The sequence below is a fragment of the Falco peregrinus genome, chromosome Z (assembly GCF_023634155.1).
Source record: "Falco peregrinus isolate bFalPer1 chromosome Z, bFalPer1.pri, whole genome shotgun sequence".
NCBI lineage: Eukaryota > Metazoa > Chordata > Aves > Falconiformes > Falconidae > Falco > Falco peregrinus.
Window position 1 is genome coordinate 2346868 of NC_073739.1, and position 27786 is coordinate 2374653.

At 38.6% G+C, this 27786-nt stretch overlaps 1 protein-coding gene across 1 annotated transcript in view; it reads left to right on the forward strand.

The window, feature by feature from the left end:
• Positions 1-30: 30 nt before the first annotated feature.
• Positions 31-27786, forward strand: part of XRCC4 (X-ray repair cross complementing 4) — a 185065-nt gene continuing 157309 nt past the window's right edge. The window contains exons 1-3 of the mRNA XM_055790526.1: positions 31-111; positions 17713-17862; positions 26130-26317. Coding sequence (XP_055646501.1) covers positions 17724-17862; positions 26130-26317 — 327 coding nt within the window. The 5' untranslated portion in view covers positions 31-111; positions 17713-17723. The remainder of the gene's footprint in view (positions 112-17712; positions 17863-26129; positions 26318-27786) is intronic.

A 27786-nucleotide genomic window follows, 5' to 3' on the forward strand; every position in this document is an offset into this window, starting at 1 on the left:
AGGAGGCGGGACGAGAGGGAGAGGGTAAATTTCATTGGCTTCCACGTCGCCGCCAGGAGCGCGGCCTTTTCGGGCAGGCGGAAGCGGCGGGCGGCGGTGCGGGAGGAGGAGGTAGGCCGAGGCGCCCCGCCTCCCCTCGGCGTTGTGGGGGGGGGGTGGGGGGGTAGCCGCCGGTGGGCCCCGGGCGAGCAGGACCGTCAGCTCCCACCGGTGCCCCGGAGCCGGGACAAGCGGGCCTGTCCCCTTAGCTGACCCGCTAACGGTGGGGCCCGGCCCCGTTCCGCAGGCGTGGAACGGCAATGGTGCCGCTGGTGTCAGGCCCAGGGCAGCGTGGCCGCTCGACGCTCGCCCGTTCGCCAAAAGTGGTGGTTTTGGTGTTTGAGGCTTTTTTTGTTTGGTTGTTTTTTTGTGAGTTTGGTTTTTGTTTTTTTTTTAAATTTGTGCTGACGGTTTCCAGCGGGCGTCCCCGCCCTGCCGCCCAGTCCGGGCCGCTGTTTGCCCGGGGCCAGGGGCGGGGCGGGGGTCCGAGGGGCGGGCGGTGCCGCCGGGCACGGCGGGGGGAGCGCGGCCTCCCCTCCCCGCGGGCGGCGGCGGAGGTCGAGCCGCTTGCCGGTGAAACGTAACAGCGCATCAAGAACGCTTTACTGAGGCTGTGTTTTAGTAAGGTGCTTTGTGATGTGAAGTGAAGGTCCTGTTCCTCCTTAGGGAAAATCCTGACTGGCTTCCCTCGGGGAGGGAGTTGAGGAGAGGGAGTGGGCCGAGCAGAGCCCGGTCTTTGCCCCAGCCTGGTCTCCTCTTCTTGCGCTTGCCCCGTGCTCCAGCACCGTAGGGGTGTTCCTCTTCCGTGATTGTACTAGGTTAGTTGCGTTAGGTCAAGTTGAAAACTCAGGGGTAAAGGTAGTATATCTCCTTGTTGAGACCGCAGTGTATTTTTCTGTGACTGAAGTCACAGAATTACTAAAATTCCTGGATGGTCTAAATGTCTGACCTCTAAATACTTGCCTATAAGGGAACCCTGTTCAACTGAAGTCTTCAATGACTCTTGCATTTTGCAGCTGCTTTTGACAGTGCCTGGTCTACCATTGAGCCATACTAAAGGGATGGGCCTTCATTTTGGCTTGCCATGAAAAATACACGGAATTTGTTTTTTAAACCAGGGGATTATTATTTTTTTTTTTAGGAATTAACTTTGATCCTGTGAGAGACTTCAGTAAAGTGAAGACTACATGCTTTCTGACCAGTTCTGTCAAAGAACTTCATTGTAATAATATTGTATTTAAGAGTAAGATGCCTAGTTGTTGCCATCATGACAAACCTCTGAAGTTCTATGAACAATCTGTTCCTCCTGTTAGAAGTACACTGTATCTTACAGAACTTGAAAAGCATTAACCCTTTCAAAGATGATGGCTTTGGCTTGATGTCTCTGGCACTCGATATCTTTCAGTATGGGGGACAAACTGTGTTTGCTTGTCTGTTGAGCGTGGGACAGGTTTTACTTTTTCCCTTGGTAAGAGGAAACAAATTTTTCATCCTAACAGAACAAGCAGGGATAACATTTGACATATTTCCAGAAGCTGCTGTAGGAGGCTGCAGGGTAATGGGAGTGTGTATAAAATGTGTATAGTGGAGTCAAGGCAGTATTCTACTACAGCAAGTAAGAAAGGAAACATACACAATCCACTTCTAATGCTGTTAGTATTTTCTGAAGAGCAACTTCATTGTAGCAGCAACTTTGGTAACTACAATTTTGAGTTCTCTGTAGAATTTAAGATGGGTTTCCTTGTATAACTATTTTTTTTGGTCCTGTGGTTTTCAGATATACGGATTTTAGATTTGTTCTTATTTTTCTTGAGGTTGTGTAAGTCTAGTAGCTATGAAGGGTTCCATTAATTTGTAAATTTATCCATTGATGTAATAGGTAATCATCAAGACGCGTGGTCACTTTGTCCTAACATGTTCATACTTCATACTCCTATTTTGTTAGTGCATTACATTCACTGGATCAATTTCTTTTATTCACATGTTGAGGTTTTGGATGAAAGTTGGAATTCAATTAAAATGCAGAAAGACAGTTCTAAAAACAGATGACTTGCCTCGTACAACCTGTTGTCAAAGTGTCTGATATTGATGTCCCATTAAGGTAGATTTCTAAACTGAGAGAAATTACACCTATAATCAACATACAGTTCAACCTCTAATGCTTACCATGAACCTAGAATTTAGAGGCAGTAATACTTCTGAACTTGCTGATGTGTCTCGTTTTTCCTTTTTGGTTTCACTTTTGATTTTTCAATGTGGGTTAGTGACTGAAATTGAAAAATTATTTCTGTAACTGCAGAAGAGAGTGCAGCTGTCAGTTCTCAGTCACACTGTAGTCAAGCCTGCTTCCAGGTGATCAGCTAGCCTTCTCTAGTTCAGTAGTTTTGTTTGCAAACATGGCCTATATGATAGTTTTTATATACTATTATTTACTTTGATGGCTTCTGGTAAGTTCACATATGAAATCCATTGCAGATTTTTGCAAAAATGTTTTTTATTTACCTTAGCACTTTAGTTTTCAAGTGACGTTTCCAATGGTCTCAACCATTTGAAGAAGAATTTACATGTTGTATTAAAATGTTTTCAGCTGCGTGTGTCACTTTTGTGTGAAAAATGCCATTAGATCATTAATGATCTTGCAGGAGCCTTCGTGGCATCATTTAAAAGAGAGTGTAGCTAGCATGACAGTGTTTTTTAGGGATGCAGCTGTGATACACATATGTATTGATTGCAATATCAGGTTTCAGGTAGTGGTACTCCAGTTTTCCGGGTATTTCTTTCCTCCTAATTAATATATTGTCATGGAAAACCAGCTACAAGTGACTGAGATATCTCAGTTGGGTAATGTCTATAGGAATTGGCTGGGTATGCCTTCTTGTCTGTTGAAATCTTAAATCAGAAGTTTATATAATATATATATATAATGTATAAATTATATTGTTCTATGTAGCAATATTCAAATAGGTAGGTAAAAGAGTGTGATAAATACTGGTTTTCAGTGTTTGTTTTGTTAAAGAAGGTTTAATGATATTGTCTGGGCTTTGTAGCACATATGCAGTAAGAAACATTTTTGTAGTGTGATTTGCCAGTGAAGAGATTGCATACTGTTCAGTTGAGTGTTTATGTAATAGAGCATACTAAGGAATTTCTATAATGAAAGGTTAAAAAAAGGTGACTTCAGAGATTAAGCTTCTAGGTTGTTTTCAAATGCAGGAAACAAAACAATGTCCATTGCATGAGGGAGGCTATCTACATAACTTCTGTCTCATAGCTTTCATAAGAAGTAGGAGGATTGGAGAAGATAATTTAAAAATATCACAGGTGGGTGACTGACATGGCAGGTACATTTGTATAAACAAGTTTTTGTGCATAACAAAAGTGTGTATATATCGTGAAAAAAACATTTGCAAATAAGATATAGATGCAGGGTTGGTTGTGGTGTGGTTTGGGGTTTTTTTTTGTTTGTTTAGATGTGCTAGTTTGATTGGCCAAAGCTGGTAATGCCCTTTTTTGACTTTAATGTTGCATCCACTTCTGTTGTTCCTAGTATCTTCAAGTACAAGCATGAATGCATAAAAACTTATTTGCATAGTTGCTACAGCTACAAATTAGTTTAGCTGTCCCACTGGAATAAGGAGGCAGCAGAACATACAGGATATGCATTATTCAGGCAAGCGTGTAGAGAGTAGGTAGTGTTCTATATGCTGGCAGTGGTAGTAGAACATGGCATTTTGTTTGTTAATATCATTTTACAAAAAAGATATCTACATTTAGGTGTGGCTTCTGTTTCTTTCTGTTTCCTAACTCCCTCTGTCACCTAGCAAAAGTGCACACTGTATTCACTATAGTAGGATGAACCACAAGAGCTGCAAGATGTTGGAGGTTGCAGCTATTCTTAGCCAGAATGAATCCTCAGTCTTCACATCAGAGGTGCTTGAGAGGAGTGCTTTAACCTAGTATTGTAACATTTTAAAGAAATGTCATGTGATGTATGATAAGGGATGTTCACATAATGATGGTAATTCCTACACCTTAAAATTTCTGCTTTTTGTGGCAGGTTTCATGTGAATTGCTGTCCTCTGTCAGTATGATAAAGTTGTGTGAGTTGTGTAGGCTACTGTTTTATAGGAGTTGATTTAGAGTCTGGACAGAGTGTGAGGAATGAATATGCCAGCTATTATGCTATACTTGACGTGGGGTACACAAATACTGAGTTTATAGTTTGGGATGCCTTTATTTGTCGGATGACATGATAGTGGCTACATTGTGAAGATTGTGGAGAGAAGACACTTGCCTGTTAGTTTATATGCTCAACATTTTTGACTGCAGTTATGTAGAGTGTTTAGAATGGTGTGCTATGTGAAGCAAGGGCGTTACAGGCACATCAGGAGTTACTTTGACATTGCTAGTGAAAATAAACAGAATAGCAGCATCTTGGATCTTCAAGATGATGATTCTAGTGTATCCGTTGCTGAAGTACTTAAGAACTAAACCTAGCAAGGCTTATACATACACTGTTACGGTATACCAAGATGCATAAAGGGTTTTCAAAATTGCCTCAGCACTTAAATCCCATTGATTTCAAGCATTTATCTGGACTAAAACAAGTACATCCAAGTCAATACATCCCACTCATAAAAGAAAGCTTTTCCATAAAAAAAAAAAAAGCTTTTTAAAAATTATTTTAGAACAACACAAAAAGAAAAGATAAAGCAATATACAACTAAGAGGCTGATGCCAGGGTTGCTGAATAACTTAGCAAGGCATCCCATCCTTTTCTCACAAAATAACCCCAGTGTCACAGCTTGCAGTAGAAGTATGCTGTGCATGACACAGATGACCTGACATACACAATTCCAGTGTCACTGCTGCTGGTGCCTTGTCTTGCCAGCAAGTTTGCAAGAATGCTGGATAGCTTTTGGTGGTCTGTTTCAACCAATAGACTTCCATTTCAGAACAGATGAGAACATTTTAAATGGTTTGCTATACTACATCGTGGCTTCACTATGTTACATGTTATGTGCTTATGTATGTGCAATGAGCCTTACAGGGTCACTTGTTGTTTTGTCTCAATGCCTATTTCTGATGTCCTTGTTATCTTTCAGTGCCACTTGAAGATGAGAAATTTTAATCCTTACTACTTGTCACCTAGGGTTTAGCAGCAGGTGGAGAATATTTTTTAAGTGGTTGTGTTACAGCTCAGGAGCCCCAAATGAAAAAGCACCACACATCCTTGAAGAGTAGGTGGAATCACCAGCAGTTTAGGGTTGATTTGCAACATCTCAAACCATTATTTATGTCTTCAAGGTTAATAGGATGCAGCTGTGATTTCTTCACTGTTACATTTGGCAAAAAGTCTGTAGTGCTTGCTGTTATTGTGGGGAATGTGACATAATGCATACACATTTAAGTTATGATTTTGACTAACATCATAACATCAAGTAACAAAGAATCCAAGTTAGAAAGCTATTTTAAAATATCATGAAATGAAAATTTTTGTATCAAAAAATAGGTTTGCTCTAGTTCCATCCCTGGTCCCTGTGCCGACTTGAGCTGTGAACCTTTCCTGGATTAATTGGGATGTCTTTATGGATTTTATTACGTGAGATGAAAAAAAGGAAAGGTGGCAAAAGGCTCCTGTGAATTTGTAGATTATTAGTGGAACTTAGTATCAGATAATATATTATTAATGACAGCTGTCCAAGATATGTCAAGATATAAAAGACTTACTAGATTATGTATGGTACCATGTTGACACAAACGAAGGTGAAATTTGGAAGAGAATTACGAAACAAATTACTGTTTGCTAAACTGACAGTAATCTGATCAATGTGAAGAATGTATCTTGCAGGAAAAGTACCAAGTTGAACTGCCTCTGTCTTCTGAGGCATACTAGTAATTTCACAAAAAATTACTTGACTAAATAGTCCAAATTTCCAAAGTTTGGAAAATTACTGGAATATTTCTACATCTGCTTTGCAAACATCTAGGTGAGTTTGGAGGGAAGGGGTGTCCTCCAGCAGAGCAGACAGATAGAGCAGGGATTTGTAAAGTAACTAGTAAAACAGAGAGACCGATCTTGTGTGATTTTAAGAGTGCAGAGACTGAGAACTTTTGTGTTCTTGATCTAGACATCAGCCAAATCGCTTCCTATCTTGGGATGGAAAAATTAATGCAATTAGAGGAAGAGTGAGGCTATATATCCTATCACAGGCTGCATTTGTTTTTTAAAAAATGATTCAAATGATTATGAAAGGGATTGTTTGTTTACAGGTCTACAAAAGGATCTTAGAGGCCACCCTTTTCAGCACAGTAGCTGGACAGGAAAGAGGGAGCATGGGGCTTTCCAAATGCTGTCAGCTGTGTCAAGCTTATGGTGGAAACTTCACAAAAACCTGAGGAGAGATTTGTGTTGACTGAGCCAATGGGGGAAGCTTAGACAGCCGTTGGAGACAGCAAAGTGTATTGTGTGAGCATATATTAAATTTCTCCAGCTGTGAAATTTAACATTAATTTACAGAGTACAACACACAGTGGCCATAGGCATAATGGAGATTGGGCAGAAATGTTAATTTCACTGAAAGCTAGGTATTGCTGTCGTAGAGGATAATTATTTTTTGAGGTAAGAGGCAAGGACCCAGCTGAAGCATTCTTATTTGTATGTCTTGGTAATAAACCTACTTGACTTAAGTTTCATAATCTTCTGAAGGCAATATTAGAGGGAAGGGTTTTTTTTCCCTCTGCCTTTGTCAGGAAAGTATAGCGATGAAAACTGCGCTTTATATTTTATAATCTTTCTTTAATCTTGTCTGTTCCAGGGATTTGTTTTATTAACCTCAACCATCCTAAAAATAGACTTCTTTTTCCCTCTTTTTTTGAAGTAATGATATAGAAGAGGCTTTTTTTTGGTATGTTAATTTTTTGGTATGGAATTTTTTTGTCTGGTAATTCAAGGTTTGTGTTGTGATTTTGGTAGTTGATGCAAAACAAATGAATGTACTTGTAATGTTGGAAGGGTGGAAAATGCAGTGTGGGTATTGTATATAAAACTGTACTGTACTGAAATGGTTTGTTGGAACTTTAGAGAATTGACTTCTGCACAAAGTGGGGGGGGTTTATGCTCATGTATCTGCATTAGGTCAGAGCTGTCATATTTATTCACTGTTTCATTTCAGACAGTGATGTGCAGTAGCGGTTCTGTTAAGCTTCTGCAGTTGGGAACCAGAAAGCCCAGCAACATGAAGTGCAACCCAATATGCAGTGAAGCTTAAGCTTAACTGAGGCTTGTTTTAAAAATCTTTTCTCCTTTTGTTCTAGTTCAGTTTCTGGCCTACCCCCAGTATTTTTTTGTTTCATTGTTCCATAAGATCTGATTTAACTTACCTGGGAAAGCAGTGACTTACAGTCTTAGAGCAACACTTCTGAGACCTCTACAGTGATGCTCCACATATTTGCTTTGTAGTAATGTATACTTTAAGATCTCAAGATTGTATCTAACTCATGAAGTATCAAAGCACTTCTGTGCTGTATTTTCCTAATTAGTACCTAATTACCCTCTCAGTTCAAGTTCCAGTGGCATTTTTCCACTGGTGTGCCCCTGCTGTGTCCTCATATTAGTCTGCAAATTTCTTTTCACTCTGGTGCAAGCTAGCATTCTTTAGTAGTTGTGAGGGAAAACTAATATTGAAAAGCTGGCTTCCTTAAGTAGACCCCCTGCTTGGCATCAAGTGTCTTGGGCAAGGGTTTAATTTTTGAGAGTAGGTTTTGCTGATATTTTTTTTGCCTAGCCCATACTAGGGAAAAATAATCACCACAGGAAGGAGTCAGGAAAACTACTTCGAAAAGCGGTGTGCTGATACGTCTTGAAAAGTTTTGTATTTTTAAGTATAGAACTTAAAATGTAAAAAGCACAAGTGACCCTTGTGAAGCTCTTTCTAATCGTGGTTTGTAGACATAGTGCTGATGGAACACAAGCTGATAGATACGTGGTTGCTTAGGGTGTAGAATCAGTGGTAAATGAATTTGCTGTTTAGTGGAACTCTGTCCTTATTTATTTTATCTATTTTTTTAAAACAAAGTTGCTTGTGTTGCTTGTTTGCTCAGAGCTTGGTGAGGCTGTGGGACTTGTGTACTGAGCACCCTCCTTGCTGTACTACTGGCATGTCACTCATTCTTGGATATGTACTGGTGCTTCACTCCTTTTTTTGGTTTGTCCAATGTGCATGGTCACAAAGCCTAAGCTAAACTCGTGCCTTGCTTTCCTGTGGGTTTCTTGCCTCTTTTGACGGTGCTGCACCATAGGGCACCAGCATCATATAATCCTATGTATGTCTGCCTGTCATGTTACATTGAATATTGCGGCTCGGCATTCAAGGCAAATTAAACAACCAAAGCTGAACCTGTGCCCATCTGTGATTGAAACAGTTGAAATCTGTGTTCAGTACAGATGGATACGGATGCATGTCTGCCGTATCTTCAGACTCTGCTCAGGCTAATCCATCAGAAAAGTAATTAATTTTCAATACAAAGTGATAAACTTGGCTGAATAAAGAGCTTCACAATTAAAATTTAAGTGCATTGAAAGTGAGTATCGCAGTTCATTGAAAATGTCTTGTGACGTATTTTTCTGTGGAGGCCAGATGAAACAAAATCAATTATGTATAAATTAGTATGAGCTCTTTGTTTTCAGGAAGATCAGTGTTGCAAATAGCAAATGGAAAGAAAAACATAATAAAACTTTTGTTAAGTGAAGAAGGGGTAGTGCAGGAATTTTCTTCAAAGAAAATGCCTTAGGAAACTGTTTAGCAAGATAAAGCAGTTTGAGTCTAGGCCTGTTTTTTATTATTAATGTGACAGGGATGTGAAATTAAAATAATCCATCTTTTTGAAAAGACTTGGGTATAGAGGTGGGAGGAGAGGAGAATATATAAGCCTTCATATTTATACCTATTCTTGTCCCACTGGTGGCTACAGTTGGTGAAATTTGTTTTCCTAGGTTACTGGGCTCAATTTTTGAAAGCTCTTCAGAAATCTTATGTATAGAATTACATCCATCCTTATCTGGCTGACACTGATTTCTTTGTTTCATTTATCCTTGTTTCAGATTTGTTTCTCTTGCCTACAGAGCTATTGTGGATTCAATAGTACTGAATTTATTTCACTTTATTTCAAATTAAAAAAAAAAAAAAAAAAAAAGAGGCAGACTTCCGTAGAATCCTTTGCTAAGTGATGTTAAGTCAAACATTCACAGAAACATGTCAGATTGAGTGGGATTATAATAGGTCTATATGGGGACTAAAGAATAGAAAACAAAGGAAATCTGTAGGACAGATTTGTGTTGAATATCCTGATAATACTTAATCCTAAAGAAGGCAGTGTTTTGGAAAACAGATGATACCTCGACCAGACTACTATGTTATCCAAATATACATCAAAAAGACATATGTATCTGAGTATTTTTGGATGGGCAAGGATGGTTAAAACATGCTGCTTTTTCTTATTTATTTATTTATTAATTTTCTTTTTATTTCCTCAACTTTCCCATACTCAAATGGGTGATGCGAAGTTACTTAAAACTGCAGACATGCTTTTGGAAATGTGACTAAGACAGTAGGAATTCCTGATTCTTTCTTCCTACTGATTGTATATGGCAGGCTCAAAAGTTGCATCTGGCAGAATTATACAGATCTGCTTCCTTTTCTTGTTTATCTGCAAAACAAATAATTATTTTCATGCTGTCTTTTCAGAGAGATTATAGGGAAACTGATGTATATTTAGATTGTGGTTGGGGTGTGTTTTTTGATATTTTTTTTTTCCAGAATTATCTTTCTTAATAAACAGTCCAAGGTTTCAGTTTTCAAGGAAAGGCAAAGTAGGTGTGGCTTCATGCTGCCATTGGCTTTGGTAGGGCCTTGGAAAGCCAGGCTGACCTACTGCCAAATTAGAGTTACGAAATATATGTTGGGGCTTGCATCTCCCAGAGGCAACAAAGGTAAGTGAGTCTGGGTCTCCTAGGCATGCCTGCTGACTTTGCATCCCAGATCTGCCCACTTGAAGCTAGTGTGGTGGTTGTCTTTGATCCTTGCTCTAGTTCTATACACACTTTTTAGTAACTTCAGTACTAAAATTAACTTTTTCATCAGGAAATACTTCACTTTTATGTCTTAATTTTATTTTTCACAGGTTTACAGTTAGTGTATCCTGATTTATGTAGGGAAACCTTTGGATTTTTCTGATGTGCATTTTTGAAAGTGAGGATTTGACAGCACGCACACACTGAACTGTGTTAGTGTTAAGAAGAATTCATAGAAAAGAGTGAAAAAGAAAAGTTTGTCCCTTTTGGAAGTCTATCCAGATACTCCCTTACTTGCTAGTATATATTATTATAACTGCCCACTTGGGTGTTTGTTCTAATAGACGAAGGCCTTTTTTAAAAATCTTATTATAGCTTAAACGGTCTCCTAATATAGATGCTTATAAGTAAGCTTGGCAAGCCTGAATGCCTGGAGTTGGTAGTGGGTTAGGTCTGAGACTTCAAGAGGATGAAAGACACCAGGGTGGGCTTTGTCTCCAGGCTACAATTAAGATCAAAGCTTGTTAGTAAGATTCGTACTATAAAGGTTGTTGCCTGTCTGCTTCCTTCTGTTTCTCCTCATTTTTCAGCTGGTGACTGTAGTAAATAAGTCTGACAAGGGTTGCTCCTTATCGTTGATTCCAGATCTTTTTGTGGCAAATCTTGCATATTTTATTGGCCTATGGAGTCTCACAAGCTGAAGACTGCTGGGTTGTTTTGGACAGTTGCACAAAAAGTACGTGCATGTTTCCAATCCTTTTGTGGCTACCACGAAACAGTGGGAAGCAAGCAGTGCAAATGTTAGCCATGTGAGTCTTGCATCTGCAGTTGGGTCCAATGAGGACCAAATACTGATTGCAGCTGTCCTGAAGTCAATCGCTTGATCAAAAGTTGTCATGCAGGACTGAATTTTTAAAATAGGCCATTCACCCGTCTGCACAAAGTTATAGTCGTTCAATCACTTCTTCATATCCAGTGCCAATTTTTGATTAGTTTCCTTTATCTGCAAGACAAAGTTGCATTACTGACAAAATTGTGATCCTTGTGCTTTTAATATAGAAGAAAGTTAAACAAAAGATCGTCTAGGTACAACTTGGGTTGCATGTAATACAAAAATGTGTTAGCCTTCTAAATTTCATCAGGAAACAAAGCTCTTTCAAAAATTTTATCTTCTCTCGTCTTCAGATGTGTCTTTAAGTTACAGCTGAATGTTGTTATTGAATTTTTCTTCAGTGTCAACATAATGTGGCCCAGGGGATGGGAGGCTCATGGTGAGATGTGATAGGAAGGATGCTGTATTGTTTTCTTCATGTTTGTTGGCCCAATCATGTTCTTCCAAAATGAAAAGAAAAAAGAGGAAATCCTCATTAGGTTGATAGTAGTTCTTAGGTTAACTGAGTCGTATTTGAAGTTTTTGTCAGGTATTTTAATGCTCTTCCTTTTGAAGTATTGAAGTTAATGGAATTTTAAATTAACATGAGAGAATATCAATTTGTATGAAATATATCTCTAGAAATGTTCATAAATATAGACATCTTCTTTCCTTCTTTTAGAAAATGTGGTAATAGCCAGTTTTAATGTTTAAAAGCAATCTGAATTTTTCTTGACTGGTTTAAATTGGCAATTATCCACTTATCAGTACATATAGCATCTTCTGAATAGTACCTGTTCTCTGATTATAGGTTAGCCGTTCACTTTCTTCTGAGATTTGTAGTGTATGTTGTGGTCAAGCCAATGATAGAAAGGGTCACATTATAGACTTTAATAGCAGTGTGCTGTATGTGCTTGTCTTCTGTTCTGAACTCACTGTAGATAGCGCCCTATTTTTCTCAACAAGAAAGCACTTAACTTAATTGCTCCATTAGAAGGACACAGTAGCTCTTTCAGATCTGCTAGTAGCCTTCCATGCATAGCTGCTGAAGTTTGGAACACCTGCTGCCGAAGCAATTTGAAAAAAAGCCATTAGTCTCCATGGAAAAAAAATGAAGTGCTGGAGTTCAAAATATTATCAATGATGCTGTGTTGGAGCAGCCTAAAATATTTGGCTTTTGGTCTATGCCTAGTGCTATCCAAAACAACATATAAAATTCTTTGTAAACCAATCTTTAAAAGTGTCTTGTTTATTCAGAAGTAGCTGTGTACACTGTTTATTCAGAGAGTAGACTCCAGTCAATTGCACATCAGCCAACAGCTGATTTCTCCTTAGAAAGAAACATTGCCTAATGTAGATCATAGAAGCCAAAAAACAAAGAGACAAAGTGCTAAAGATAAACAGCTCAATCCTCAACTGTTTGAAGGCCTCAATAAAACCTCTGATTTACAAATTTGGGGTGGGACTCAGCTGTTCCCACCTGCAAGCTTGTTTCGAAGCCTTGGCTCTAACACCCAGAGGTGCTAATATGTGGTATGACCTCCTGTGCCCTTAAGGAGAAAAACACTGCTTTCTTATGGCCCTAATCAATCAGTTTCTCTGCAGTTTTCTTTATAATAATTAAGGGAGGAAGAAAGTACTGACTGCTCTCAGTTTGTTGAGCCAGCGAATGGAAAGAGCCTGCAGAGATGGTGTTGCTGAGTATTGAATGGCACTCAGAGGTACTCCTTTCGTCTGATTGACTCAGAGGTGCTTTTTAGACTGTAATAGTGAGGGTCTGATTTCATTAATTTAGGTTGTTCTGTAGCTATCAAAATATTCTGTTTTTTTGCAATGATGTTTTCTTTTTCACGAGCTTCAACAGCAACTGGGATGTTAAGTAGAGAGAGTACCAAAATTCAGGTGGCTGTTTTAACCATTTTAAGCACTAATACAGTTCTTACCTGTGTCCCTACCTTTCCACCCAAAGATGTGAAACTGACTCTTAAAAGTTTCAGCTCTCCCTCATCCTTGATTTTTTTTGGCTGTCTTTGATATGGAGATTATAATTTGGTGAAGATGGGGATGTTATTAAAACCTTAAAAAGCAGTACCAGCTTCTACAAGCTTGTGTGACCAGTTCTGTGGAAGGTCAGGTCCCAAGCTGACATGTATTTTTCAGACCCCTTTGTCTGTACATCTGCAGTTATTTCATTCTGCCTGAGTGTCTGGCCCTGAGTACTTAAAACAGCTGTGACGCTTAATGCTTCAGTTGTAGGTGTAGTGCTAATGGATTATTGGAGACAATAGCCACAACAGAGAAAAGGCTTGGTGTTCGTTTAAAAATTTACTGGTAATATTTCTAGTGGGACTACTTTCTGAATGTATAAAGGTAGATTCTTAGACGAGCACATGCAGGACTGTTGGCAGAAATTTTGCATGTGTGGTAGTTATTCAACAGGATAATTCATTGTCATAACTGGCCTTTTAAATTATTATTTAGGTATTACATAGGTACCCAACTGTTTCACTTCTAGAACCTACATTTAGGGTTTGGGAGGTAACGAAGTGAACAGAAACAATGGGAAACCTAACTTGTTGCAGCCTTGATGCTATGGTAACTGTCCAATTTGCGTGTATGTGACATCTTCTCCCATGGTAGTGACTAAAGAAGTGTAGATTCAATCAAGTTTCTTGGAGGTGTGTTATTGGTCTCCTGCACGCCTGGAGACAACACTCATTGGTAGCCAAACTAAAATATTTTTAAGGTGGGTGGCAAGGTTTGAGTGTGAATTTGGGCAAGGGGAACTGAAGAATCTGCTTTGGCAAATCTGTTCTTCATTTGCCCCTCAGACTTTTTGGCAGTGCACAGCATTTCCCTCACCACAAAAACCCTGGGGCAGAAACTCTGTTAGGAACACGGTCACCTTTTATGCACGGTCACCTTTTATGCACAAGTACTTGGTTTTTGAAGAGTCATATATGCTTGGCATGTTGAAAGCTGACAGGGTGATGAGAGACTATAGTAAGGAGGTAGATGAACTGAGATAGTTTAGTTATAAGGAGGGTATTATAGTTTACTTCAGTTCTTGAAGTATAGAGTGATACATCGTATAAAGATGTTGAACAAAGTTACTAGTGAATCCTGTGAATGTACAACTACCTTCAGGTATTCAGGTAGGAAGTCCCAACTTCCTCCCTCTGAAATTCATATTTTGGAAATACACTGGTGTAAGTATGCTATTACGTTTTTGCCTTTATAGTGGATGAGGTGCATACACTCACCTTAGAGTAAGTGAAAACAATATGCTTTGATTTAGTTTCTGTATTTTCTTTTATTAGTGGTAATTGCTAGTTGCTAAATAGTTAGGTAACTCCTTTGCTATCTTTTTTTTCCTATATTCACACATCAACTTTGTGAGGTTTATCCGTTTACTCACAACTACACTAAACTCTGTGGAAGCATTGTGTTGTTGGGAGATTTGTGAAAGAGGGGTTTGTATTTGGTTTTTTTGTTTGGGTGTGCTTTGGTTATTTTTTCCTTTTTTTTTTTTTTTTTTTTTCAAACAGGTTTTAAAAAAGCAGTAAGGTACAATGTTTTTATTTGCACTGATTTTTCTATGTGTTGTGTAGGTCAGACCAATTTTCATGAAGAAGGTTTGTTCCTCTTGAACTAAATAATAGCCATTATATAAAGCTAAGAATCCTTAAGCTTTTGCTGATGGGTTGGAACAATTGAGTGCCCGGAGATCTCAAGCAAGGCTGAGCTCTGCTTTGTAAGGCAGTTTCTAAACATGTAGTAGTAGCTAATACTTCTCTCAAAAGGTCAGTGAGCACAATGAAGGACTTAAAGGCTGGGAGAAAAAGTATTTTCAGTTTATGTTCTCTTGTAAAATTGTTTGTTCAAAGATGCACAATAAAATGTGTAAAAGCTTGACAAGTGTATTTTGCATTTTATTATGCAATACAGAACATTCCTCGGTGTGTTTGCTTTTATTGAAGTTGTGTTTTACCACAGGTAGACATCATATGGAATCTTTCTCAGTTCTGCTAACAGGCTCATCCGTTATGCTGGCAGCTGAGCTCTTAAGATTGATGTCTAAACAGAATCTTAATTTTTAGCTGTTCCACATCACTTGAGTGAAATATGTGAATATGGATGCATGCAAAACACAGTATTATGATATGAGATGAATTTCATCTCAGGCGTTAGAGACCTTTTTAGTGCATCTTTAAATAAATTCATTTCCTTTCTTGTGTGACTCTTGACATAATTTTTTCTGACTGAGAACTGACACTTCATTCTCTTTATCACTGTAATAAATAGAAAATAAAACTCCCTTGCTTTGCTTTCTGTTACAAACAATCTGCGTTGAAAAGACAGCCTCTGATTCACTGAGTGCGGCTCTGCTTTGTAGTAAGAATGAAATGCGACAAGCAAAAAGTCCCTACTGAACTATATATGTGCCTTAGTACGTTGTATGCGGTGTGTCTTGGTTGTCTGCAACTATTTATGTTTAAGTGAAAGAATAAAGTCTGTTTAAAAACACTTTCAGAGAAGGACTTTAATGAAAATATTTCATAAGGGACTCTGTATTTTTCCATAACAAGCAAAAAGGTACCTGGCAGGCAAAGGAGAAGACATGCCAGTGTGCTTGAATGTACTGCAGACATTACTGTGTTTCCTGTCCTGTGCTCTTTATTGACCCATGCCCAGGCAGTTAGTGCACTACATCTCTTTAAAATGGCTTTAGTTCTATAATGACTAATTGCAAAGGCCTTGCTACAGGCCTCCATGCCCCAAATACTTTATTTTCTGTTCTTGGTTATAGGTGCACAGATGTAGTGTAGATTTTTCAGAAGTGGCCAGTTGCTTGGTGGAGGAAATAAAAGACTACTTTTTTTTTTTACTCTAACTTATTTTTCAATATCGCTTTTAAGTAACTCTTCAGTTTGACACATACTCTGTGAATAGTAATAGAGTATCACATCTGTAGTAGTATATGCAGTGGTGGTTTATAGATGTAAAATCATCCTTCTTGGTGTTGTTGGTAGTTTATGATGCTTAGCTGTATGTACATGATTTTTTCCTTCTACTCCTATCATAGCTTTTGAATCGTAAACTCTTTGGAAAAATTTTCTAAATAGGGAAATGTTATGGTGCTTATGTGTACTTAAGCTTTCAGCCTAAAAAATGAAGTATTTGAGTATTTGGTGATAAAAATGTATGGGAATGCTGGAAGTGCCTAGTGACATGCTTTAGCCAAAGTTCAGCCTGGAATAGCAGGATATTTCCATGATGCTGCTCTTGTTGTTCAGAAATGCTATTTATTAGTGCAGGGTGATCTATATTGTGATTTAATTACCCACCAGAGGGACTTAATGTGTTGTTTTCATTAACCTTATTGATATCTATAGTGAATGTTTATATTATTGACAATGCAGCTGCTGTCTAGGTGTTAATGTAGCTTTATGCTTGAAAAACAAGTCATATTCATGTATTTTGCTGCTTTTGAATACTACTGCATGCATTTGCATTTTCAAATGTTGTTGGCTGCAGCGTTCAGCAAAGGTCAGACAACTGCAGTCAACTACAGTTAAAACTGTTCTTCCTAACCTGAAAATGCCGACTTTTGGGGAGGCCAGTGGTAGTTAAATCTGTATGTAGGTTTGGCTTTCAATGTCTATGAGCAAAGAAAGAGCAGTCCCCTGAGGGCCTGAACTAAGCCTGATCGTGATTACTTATTGCTACAGTTTAGATAGAAGACTTGAACTTTTAATACTTAATCTGCCCAAGCATCATTGTAGTCAGTGCATGTAGTTTAAATGCTTCAGTTGTGTTTTTTCCTGCTTTTATTAATTCATGCTATTTTTAGTGTATGTGAACTCGTAGCCCTTTTTCATTCATATCATTCTTTTAAAAAAACTCTAAAATTAAAAGCACAAAACAACTGAACACCCCAAAACAAACTCCTCAGGTACTGGACAGCATGAAGCATTCTCAATGAAAATGCTGTATGTCAACGTTAATGGCAAAATTGACTGTTTCTTCATTTTTCTTTGGAACAAATTGCCAAATGAAGCTTTAAAGTTCTTGAGTACTGTAAGAATTTGTTATTGTCAGATTAGACTGTATAAATACAGGGACCCTTTAGAAGGTCTTATGTCAAGTACAGATTGCCAGGTGCCTTTGACACTGAGCAAAAAATTCACTGTAGCATCATAAATTTTGTTCTCTGCAAGATCCAGGTTTCTACATAACTACTTTAGTTGCTGGCAGTCATTATAAACCTCTGCTTTGCAGTGAAACTTAGTAGCGTGCCTTCACATGGCAGTGGTCCAGATGAATATTGATTATTTTGAATTATTACCCATGCACTGTATGTTGGGTGATACCAGCCAGTAAGTTAAAAACATAGCCATGGGGAAGTGCTTGTGTATTGTAATTTTCTGTTCCCCAGCTTCCTGACAGTTTGTTAATTTGGGACTATTCAAATATATGCGATTGTTGGCACTGCTCTTTTAAACTTTACGTACTGTAATCCAGTTTTCTGTTTGGAAATATCACTAGTTCTCTGAAAAACTGAAATTGTGAGGGAAGGTAAAATAAAATTCTAAGTATGCTTATATTTGTGTCTTTTATATATTTATTTATTTATTTACTTATTTATGCAGCTAGTTACATGAAACTGCTAAGCACCTCTGGAAAATAAGCCACCGGTTATAATAAGATTATCTTACTTCCTGAACAGGTGTCTGGAAAATGGAGAAGACTTTGAACAGAATTCATCCAGTTTCTAATCCAGAAGCAACATATTTTCTTCAAGTGTCGTGGGAAAAAGATTTAGGTGCTGGCTTTGGTATAATACTTACTGATGGTCAATGTGCATGGACTGGGACAGGTAATAGTAGAAAGAAACAAAAATTTGAAATTATTACTATTATTTATTGTTTTTAAGCACTTTCTAAACTGTGACCCATAACGTGCATCAGAAACTTACAACCATTATCTCTCCCCAGTGATGGAGTAGATGGTTTTGTTATCTTTTGGTATCCTCTCGGACATGTTCAGAGATCTTTCAAATCTGGACAGCTTTTGTGTCAAACCCAATACTAAGTCATTTAGCATATGGATATGCAATGTTTTGTCCTTCCTCAAGAATATAATTTCTTGCAGTGATATTGGAGTACCACTTCTGTGTTTTATCCAGATTCCAGAACAAATGTGTCATGCAAGTTCCTTTTGGAAACAATAGTTCATGGAGCGTTTTTATATATGGTTTCATAAAATCTTGAGAGCTGAAGGTGGCTCTATTTGCTACTGAGGTGAATTTTTGAGAAGGAGAATAGACAAGAAAGTATTTTATTCCTAGGTCTAAGTTATCAGAAGAAAAAAAATAGCCTGTGAGATTCTTTCTTTCCCCACTTGGAAACCTAAGTAAGAGCATGGATCTCATGAGAGCATGCTTCTCATTCATGGGTAGCTGAAGAAGGAAAGATCTGTGTGTTCCTTTAGAAATGTATCAAATACTTAATGAAAAGGCTTTTGGTGGCAAAAATGTTTCAAAAGGAGGAAAAAATAACATATGTTACAGTGTATTGTAAGCAAAAATGTTTTCCTGACTTTTTCTGAATTATGAGAATAGTAGGCCATGTGGTTCCTTCCTTCCTTCCTTCCTTCTCCCTGCCCAGAGGACATTGTTTCACCCCAGTTCCTACATAAGCCAAGCTTTCAAACAGACCTGATACATATTAAAAAAAATAAATAAAATAGGACTTTGTGTAGAATATCTATATACAGATCCACACGATATATATGTGTGTGTCTATACTTTCTGTGTTTGAAAAGAAGCTTAATCATTCATTAACTTTCTTTTAAATACAATTTTCACCTTCCTTTCAGATCTAGGAAACATGACCAAGTTAAAATATGTCTACATATGTATTGAATCTACTCTTCCATATTCCTTTTAATGTTTCAAACACATTATTGAATAGGAGTTCCTGCACAAGACAAATATGTATATTTCAATGCTGGTTCCCTGTAGTCTGGCTATGACATGTTTTTCTTTCTTGATTTGACAACAGAATAGTCAAATTATGTATTTTAAAAATAACAATAAAAGAATGTTAACATTGATTAAATAACTAATTGAGCATACTGGTTTTTCTGTTTAAAAGCTTTTCTGGTGGTTCTTACGTAGATTTAAAATCCCCAGCTTAAAGAATCAGCTTTTTGTAAATTTTAAATCTGTTATTTTTCTGTAACTGGAAGAGTATAGAAAAAAATACGTGAACATGGTTCTCATTTTGTTAACTTCCTGCATGTGGCAGAATGGCTTGATGATGGTTTTCCAAAACAGAGGCCCAGTGAAAGCAAGAGGAATTCACTCTATCAAAAGGAAAGTAAGAAACCCCCAAGAGTCTTAGCATGAGCACTAGGTACTCATCCAAAGAAGAGTACTTCTGTTTCTTCTGCAAGAATCTGAATTTCTAAAGAATTCTTATTGAATTTATAGTCCTTTGAATAATTTCATTAGGAGTTGAAGTCCTTATGCATAGGGCTTTCTGGCTGTGCAGATCTGTGTTTTCATACACTCAGTGTTGGTTTAGATCACTTATTTCTAAGTTAGTGCATCATGTTTGAGACTGCTTAGATTCTAAATTCAAAACCTGGAGGGAAAGCAGTGGTCAGAGAATGCTTGCTATGGGAAATCCCTTTTGGGTTGTTCATGCTGTGGATTATTTTGCTTGGCAAGACCTACCAAGAAGTGAATGAGGGTTGCTGACTGAGTTGTCTTTTGCGGTTTTTGTGTATTTAATGTGATGATGAAAAGTGTTAGGAGTCCTATTTAAGGAGGGAAAAAAAGAAGTAAATCTTGGGGGGAGGAGAAGCACACAAATATGCAATATGATCTCATGTATTAACTTGGTATAGGATTAAAGAACTACAGCTATATAAATTTATGCATTTCATGTTTCTGTAACGATTGATCAGTTCTGCTAGCCTTATAAGATAAGGTAACATGCAGCATGTACAGGCACCACAGGAAAAAATAAAAAAACCACAGTGCTTTATTATAGTGTATTAGTATCTTTTGTTTTTTTAACTTTCTTATTTTAATGAAAAATCTAATTTTTTTCCTCAGTGTTGAAATCATTGTGGTAGGCATACACTTATTTTTGCAAGTATATCTGATTTATTTTTGTTCTGCCCCTCTTTGCCTCATACTGCAAGGTATTCCACATTTCTGTCTGTACTGTTTTGAGGGATTTAAAGGGATTGCTGATGTACCAGTGGCCTTTTCTCTCTCAGCTCTGCCTAGTGTCCTATACAAGCAATAAGCTAACTAATGTGGAAATGATTGGTAACTGTAGCTTATAATAAAATAGAAATGTTTTGATGGTAGATTTCTTGCCTGTCTTTCCCATTGCATTGCTATTTGTAGCGGATTGTTAGCTGTGCAGGATGAGTGTTGACCAGCACTGTAGCCCCAGTTGTTCACTAACATGTAGGCTCAGCTTTTTTCCTGACAGTATTTCTACTGTATCATATCAAAGTGCTGCTTTCAGTTTTAAAAAAACCCAAGATGCAGCTGTAAGTTGTTAAAGTCTTAAGCCTTTCTGATAACATCCATTTCATGCTTAAGTTATGTTTTAAAAATTTTGGAAAATACTTTTACTACTTCATCTGACGTACTTGGGTACGTTCAGTTATGTTGGAGCTGAGGGTTGAACACTTGTCTTGCAATGAGGTACAGAAGAACTGGTAGCATCTGTAATGGATAGTGTAAGTTTACAACCTCCAGCTTTGTAGCACCCCTTGTAATGGTACCAAGTTCTGTTCTGTAATTCATACCTGTCAGCCTCAATGCGTGAGGATTAATGCCCAACTGACATTGACTTAGTAGTTGCTTGCTTGTACATCTTTTCATGTCTGCCGTGCTGCCAGCTGGCTTTGCTTTTGTTCATGTCCCTGTATGCCAGCTGCAGCTGTGTCTGGGGCATAAGGAAGAAGGCAGTGATGCAGCATTGCAGCGAAATAGTGTGGCTTTGCACTCAGAAGTCCTGTTTGCAGGACAAGTACTGTCTGGCTATATGCGTGACCTTCTGTTTTGGACTCTGAAGGGTATTACGTATTAGAAAAAAGATGGTTGTGATGTCCATGCAGTGCAAAAAGGGTTCTGTTACACCTTGTTCCATTCCTCTTTCTCTGTGTTCTGTGTTCCTTTTCATAATGTTTTTTTTAACCCCCAACTTAATGAAGCTACTTACTTTTGCTCTGCTTAAATTTGTCTTGTTGGGTTGCAGGAATAAATTTGAATTCTTCAAATGATGACACTAAAATATAAATGTTTTGAATGTTTAGTTCATTAGGTGAATCAGCATATTTCAGTGCCCTAAAGGTCATCAGTATTAGCCTGTATACAAAAACATTTATGTGTGATTGTCAATTACATCTGTTACAATGGACAGCAGAACAGAGTTTCCATTTCGGGAGATGTGCATTTATGAAGGGCAGACGTATTGAATTTGCAAATCTGGAGGGACATACATACATAGTATGTCACACTTGTTTGTCCCTGGCCTCTTTTTCACAACCTCCTCCATTTCCCATCCCCCACCCACCCCACCCCCAGCCCTTCTCTGCAACATAGATAATGCAGCTTAAAATGTGAGGATATAAGCATCTTCCCCAATCTAGTAATACTGATTATAGAGTTATTTTGTTTCTGATTTATTCTAATGCACGCTCCACAGCACTTCTACATTCTTTTTAATGTATAATAACATTCCTGCAATTTCTTACATCTGCTGAATGTTTGTGTTTCTGAAGATCTGGTAAAATGCTGTGTATTTTGCCCTGTCCTTTTACTTTATGTTAGGCTAGTATGAGTGTGACAGGTTTTCTTTTGTGTTTTTAAAAGAACAGGGGAGCAGAAAACACACATTTTTAAGTGTTTTCTCTTTAAGGAGAATATGGGGAACTTTGTGACAGACTTCAGACTGCCATAAGTCTGACATTTTTCATCTTAGTGTGACAGAAGACTGACTGGCTCGTATTTATTGAGCCTAATTCTGTACTGTTTTTACTTTTTTTTTTTTCTTTTCCCTTACCATAACTCCAAAGCAGTTCAGTTGCCTTGCCTCCCTTTGCTTTCTAGCTTTTGAATAACACATTTGAATCTGTCTAGGAAGAAATGCCTTGTGCTAGGGGATAACTAATGTGATTCTGACCCACTAATTATCTTTTTAACTGAGCATATCTGCAGGCTCAGATTTTCAGCAGAAGGGGGTAGCTGCTCCTTGTGTCAGGTCTTTGTTTCCTTGCAGTGGTGACATCAGCATGCTCTCTCTTGCCACCTGCACCTCCTTTTTTACCTGTTAGCCTCTCTCTTAGGAACAGAGTAATAGAGTGGGGTGTAAAGTGACTGACTTGCCTTATCAGATTTTGCAGACATACTTAAGGTGATTAGCAAGTTAGTAGTTCTTTTTTGTGTGCAAAAATAGTTAATGTGTTTGTGAATAGATGACCTAACTGGTTATTGTGACCTGTTACTAAAAAAGAAAAAAAGTCCAAATCCCCCAACAACAAAAAAGCCCCAAATCCAACAAAAATCCCTTCAATTAAGTCTAAGATCGGTAAAGTCTACCATCATGTTTTCCATATTTTGAGATGTGTAGAGAGGAAGACTACAAAAGCTAATAGTTGTGAGTAAGGAAGAGCTGGTTGCGTAAGTCAAAGCGGGGGGCAGCCTTTGGCAGCAGTGGCTGTTGAGTTGATGTTCAGGATCGTGAGAGGAGAGAAAAGAGTAAGAAGTGGGATAACAACCCTAGATTTAAAGAGAGCAGACTTAGACCCTCTTCCAGGATCTCTTTGAAAAAATCTATGTGATACAGATCTGGAGAGAAGAGAGGTTTAGGAGAGAGGGTTGGTTTTTCAGAGATCACCTCCTCCAAACTCAGAAATGGTTCATCTCACTGGAACAGGAAATCAGGCAAAGGTGGCAGGAGGCTTGTATGGATGGACGAAGAGTTCCTGGATAAACCAGACATAAAAAGGAGTATGCAAGAGTTGGAAGCCAGGGTAAGGTGACCAAGGAGGGATACAGAGACAGTGACCAAAGACGCAGGGATGGGGTTAGGAAAGCCAAAGCCCACCTGGAATAGCATCTGGCATGGGATGTGAAGGGCAAGTAGGACTTCTGCAGGCTAATCAGTAGCAAAAGGAAGATGAGGGAAGATGTGGGCCTGCTGCAGAATGGGGCAGTGGACTGGTGACAGCAGACATGGAAAAGGCTGAGGCACTACTCAGTGACTTCTTTGCCTTAGTCTTTGCTGGTTCTGGTTACGATTTAGCTTTAGAAATCCCAAGCCCCTGAGATCAGTGGAAAGGTCAGGAGCAAAGGAGACTTACCCTTGGAGGAGGATCAGGTTAGAGAATATCTTAAGAAACTGGATGTCTACAAGTCCATGGGACCTGGTTGAATGTGACTGAGTACTGAGGGATCTGGCCTATGTCATTGTGAGGCCACATAGTGATCGAGGGATGTTTTTAAGGACTGGAAGAAATGTCTTTCCTATTTTGGGGAAGGATAAGGGGATGCATCAGGGTAACTGGAGGCTAGTCAGCCAGAGGGTGTTGGAGGAATAATCCTGGAAATCATTTCAAAAAATACTAAGGATGAGATGGTGAGTAGTCAGTATGGATTTACAGAGGGGTATTCATGCCTGACCTACCCAATAACTTTTTCTGAAATTACTAGCTTGTTGAATGTCGGAAGGGCAGTGGCTGGGTTTTTTTTTTTTTTTTTTTTAGGGTTTCAGCACTGTGTCCTCTAACACCTTTATGGACAAATTGGTAAAGTATGGACTAGATAGCTGGACAGTGAAGTGGATTGAGCTCAATGGGTTCAACCACATTTCAAAGTGTTGTGATCAGTGGCGTGAAATCTAGCTGGAGGCCAGTTACTAGTGGCCTGGTACTACAGGACTCGATACTGGGTCCAATACATAATAGATCTATCACTTGGATGATGACCCAGTGCATCCTCAGCAAGTTTACAGATGATGCAGAACTGGGGGGAAGGGTTGATGGAGGACTGGGTTGTCATTCAGAGGGACCTAGACAGGCTGCAGGAAGGCTGGGCTGAAAGTAATTTCATGAGTTTGAACAAAGGCAAGTACAAAACTGTATATCTAGGTGTGAAGAAGCCCCCAGCCTGTAACGGTGCCTTGGGTGACTGGCTGGAAGCAGGTCACTCTTTGAAAATCACCTGGGAGTCAGTGGTCAGGAAGCTGAACATGGGTCAGCAGCATGGCCTTGTGGACAAGAGGACCAACAGCCTCCTGGGCTGCATTTGAGAGTGTTGCCAGCAGGTCAGGGGAGGTGATCCTTCCCCTCTGCTCAGCCCTGTTGAGACCTGTGACGCAGTGTCCAGTTTTGGGCTCTCCAGTATAAGAAAGATGTGAACTTACAGTGTCGAGTCCAGTGACAGCTGATGACAGTGACTGAAGGATTTGAGCAACTTTAGTGCTAGAAGTTGAGAGAGCTGGGACTGTGCAGCCTGGAGGAGAGAAGTTTCGAGGAGATTTTGTCAGTGTGTATTAGTTAATGTCTGATGAGAGGGAGTAAAGAAGATGCAGGTAGGCTTTTCTTGGTATTTTTATACGATGGATTGATTTGATATATACTGCCTCCTTTGCAATATGAGGTTAGCTACTGTATCAAGAAAATTAAAGAAAAATGAGGCAATTTGAACAGGCTCATGTTTGAAATGCTGTTCTTACAGTATGATTTCCAATACATGTGCGGGCTTATGTCTCAATATGAAATTCTCTTCAAAGGCATTTGTATAGAGAAGAGATACAGTTGTTATAGTTATTAATGAGGATTTTAAGGGGGATACTTTTTTAGAGTCACTTGTAGTTCTGTGAAGGATGTGTTTTGGATCTTTTTTGTTGGGTTTTTGGTGTGTGTGGTCTTGTTTCCTTTGTTTTGGTGGGTTTTTTTGTGGTTTTTATTTTTTTTAGGCTGTCATAAACTAATGTCCTTTTCCACATCTTGGTCTCTCAAATGCTGGGCAGATGCTAGAAGTAACAATTTAGAGCAGTCTTCCTCAGAAAGATTGGTCAGAAGAAAATTAATCAAGTAAACAATCTAAAATACTGTGTTGTTAGGTGACACATTAAAAGACTGCATTATATTATACACATCCTGTCTTTAGAGATTTTGCTTCTATCTGTCTGTGCAAGAAACTCTGCACTCCTCATTAGAGTTAGTCGGCATAATGATCTCAAAAGTACTGAGGATACAGTATGTAAAATAAAATAAAAAGGAAGGAAAATAACCAGGGGCCCAGGTGGTAAAATCAAGAGCTGTTTCTTGCTGCTCCTAGTGAAAGGTGAGTAGTCTTGGTAAGCTGCCATTTCAGTTTGAGTGTTAACCAAAAGAAGATTTAGGAGGAAATAAATGATCAAAAGCAGCCAGGAAAGGCTATCAGGGATCTTAATGACAGTATATCTTTATTGGCCTGTTCTGTACTGTATTCAACCATTCTTCGTCTTCAAAGGAATGGAAAAAAGTCTTCTTTTTAGACCTGATGTAATGCAAACTGGAGGAACATTCCCCATTTAGTGGTCCTTGAATATGAATGGTAAAAGATGGATTCTCAAGTCTCCAGATGTAGCTTCATTTGTAAATTGATAGTTTATTTTGTTTAATGTTGTTGTAAGTTACAAACTTGGAGAACTGGATCAAGAATGTGTGAGGAGACAGTTGCATCTGTTGTTTTACAGGGTTTAGATTACGTACTTTCAAAGAGAACCGAGAGGGCACAATAAATCATAGTTAAAACATTCCAGTCTTTGTTGTAAGGTTAGTGTTATTCAGAATAACTTTAGGCAAGTAGAATTGTGGGCTAGTAGCAATAAACCATTTTGAGACAGGAAAAAAAGGGACAGGACTTAATTCTCATGAAAAACACTGTATTCCTGCTACATTTCCATTGGTGTCTGGCATACCGGTCTATGTCAGGGGAAGAATAGTCTACTAATATTTGCCTGTCCTTTAAGGTGTGTGAGCATGTGTTCGTATGTGCATATAAATATATATGCGTGTTCACATACACATATGCGTATTGATTTCTCACACGTTTCTTTCTGATAGTGTCTGAAGCTGACGTTTCTAGGGAGGCTGCCGACATGGAAATGGATAGAAAAAAGTATGTTGAAGAACTGAAGAAAGCATTGATAGCTGGAGAAGAATCAGCTGGCAAATATAACTTTGCTGTTTCAAGAGATAAAGAAAATATGGAGTGTCACTTCTCCTATGAAAAAAATCTGAAAGATGGCTCTGTAAGTATCGTTAAATGTTTAAATTTGAGTGGTAAACTGTGAGAACAACCATCTTGGTACATTTCTGTATTTTATTAGTTTCTTTAAAATTGAATAGATCTGTGATACATGTTTGAGATTGAATGAATATTGTGAACTCTGCCGTGGGCCAAACTAGGAACAAGTTTGTGGTTTCCCCAAAACCTGGTATCAATAGAACTATTGTTGCTTTCTTAAATGCTACTGAATAACAGTATTACTTCTCTATTTAAGTTTTTGAATAGTGTAGTGATAGGATGACAGATAAAGGTTTTAAATGAAAGAAAATAGTTTTTGATAAGATATTGGGAAGAAACTCTTTACAGTGAGGGTGGTGAGACTGGCCCAGGCTGCCCAGAGCAGCTGTGGGTGCCCCGTCCCTGGCAGGGCTCAAGGCCAGGCTGGACGGGGCTGGGGGCAGCCTGGGCTGGGGGGGGGGGTGTCCCTGCCCGGGGCAGGGGGGTGGGACTGAGTGGTCTTTAAGGTCCCTTCCAACCCAAACCATTCTATGATCTATGTTTTGAGGTTTTTTTAAGGAATGTATGCTTACACGTTAAAGCTGTAGTTTACTGTTAGGATGGTATGTTTCATAAACTGTAACTTTGCTTTTAATTCCTAACTTGAGAACTGTGCTTCCCATTTAAAATTCCGGCCCCCAATGCATTTCTTCTTTGCTTGCTTATTTTTTCTCTCTCTATCCTAAACTACATACGAAAAGTATATTAAAATTTAAGTAAGATTATCTTCAAATGCTAAAATGTAATTTTAAAATGAGCTTTTCTGTTGCTTTAAAGATTTTCAAAGCTACACTAAAATTGTTTCCTGCTTGGAAATGCATGAAATTGCAACTGGGAATGTGGTTCCATGTTGGTTTCCAGGCTGCAAAGGAAAAGACCCTCTTAAAGCAAGAAAAAAACCAGTATAATCTGTATCTGTAGACACTTTTGGTTATTTCAAGTAGTGGTTTTGTGTTAAAGCTTTTCTGGGAAAGAACCTAATTTAAGGCAGTCATCTTTGCTTATACGCTTCACCTCCCACACCCCAGAAATTAATGTTCTGCCTTTCCCCAGGTTTGTCACAGCTTCAGTTGTGCTAGGATAGCAGTGGGGCTGATTTACCACTCAGCCACATTAGTGAAATAATCTGGGTTTAAAAAGCACTGATTTAAAACTGCACTGATCCAGTTCAGGGCACAGTTCTGCAATCAGTTTCAGTGGCATTATGAAGGGCAAGAAAATTGTGGGCAGAGAATGGAGACAAGATTGCAGATAGAGAAGAGTAGGAATGTCTGGACAAATCTTTTCCCTGGGGAAAAAATCTAGGATGGGATTGTGTCTGAGTGCAAAGTGTCTAGAGATTGTCCCACCTGCTTTCTGTTATATTTCTTCTTACCATTGGGACATCCTTTGCTTCTCATTTGGCTAATTTTAGCAGGTATAATCTTTTAAGAA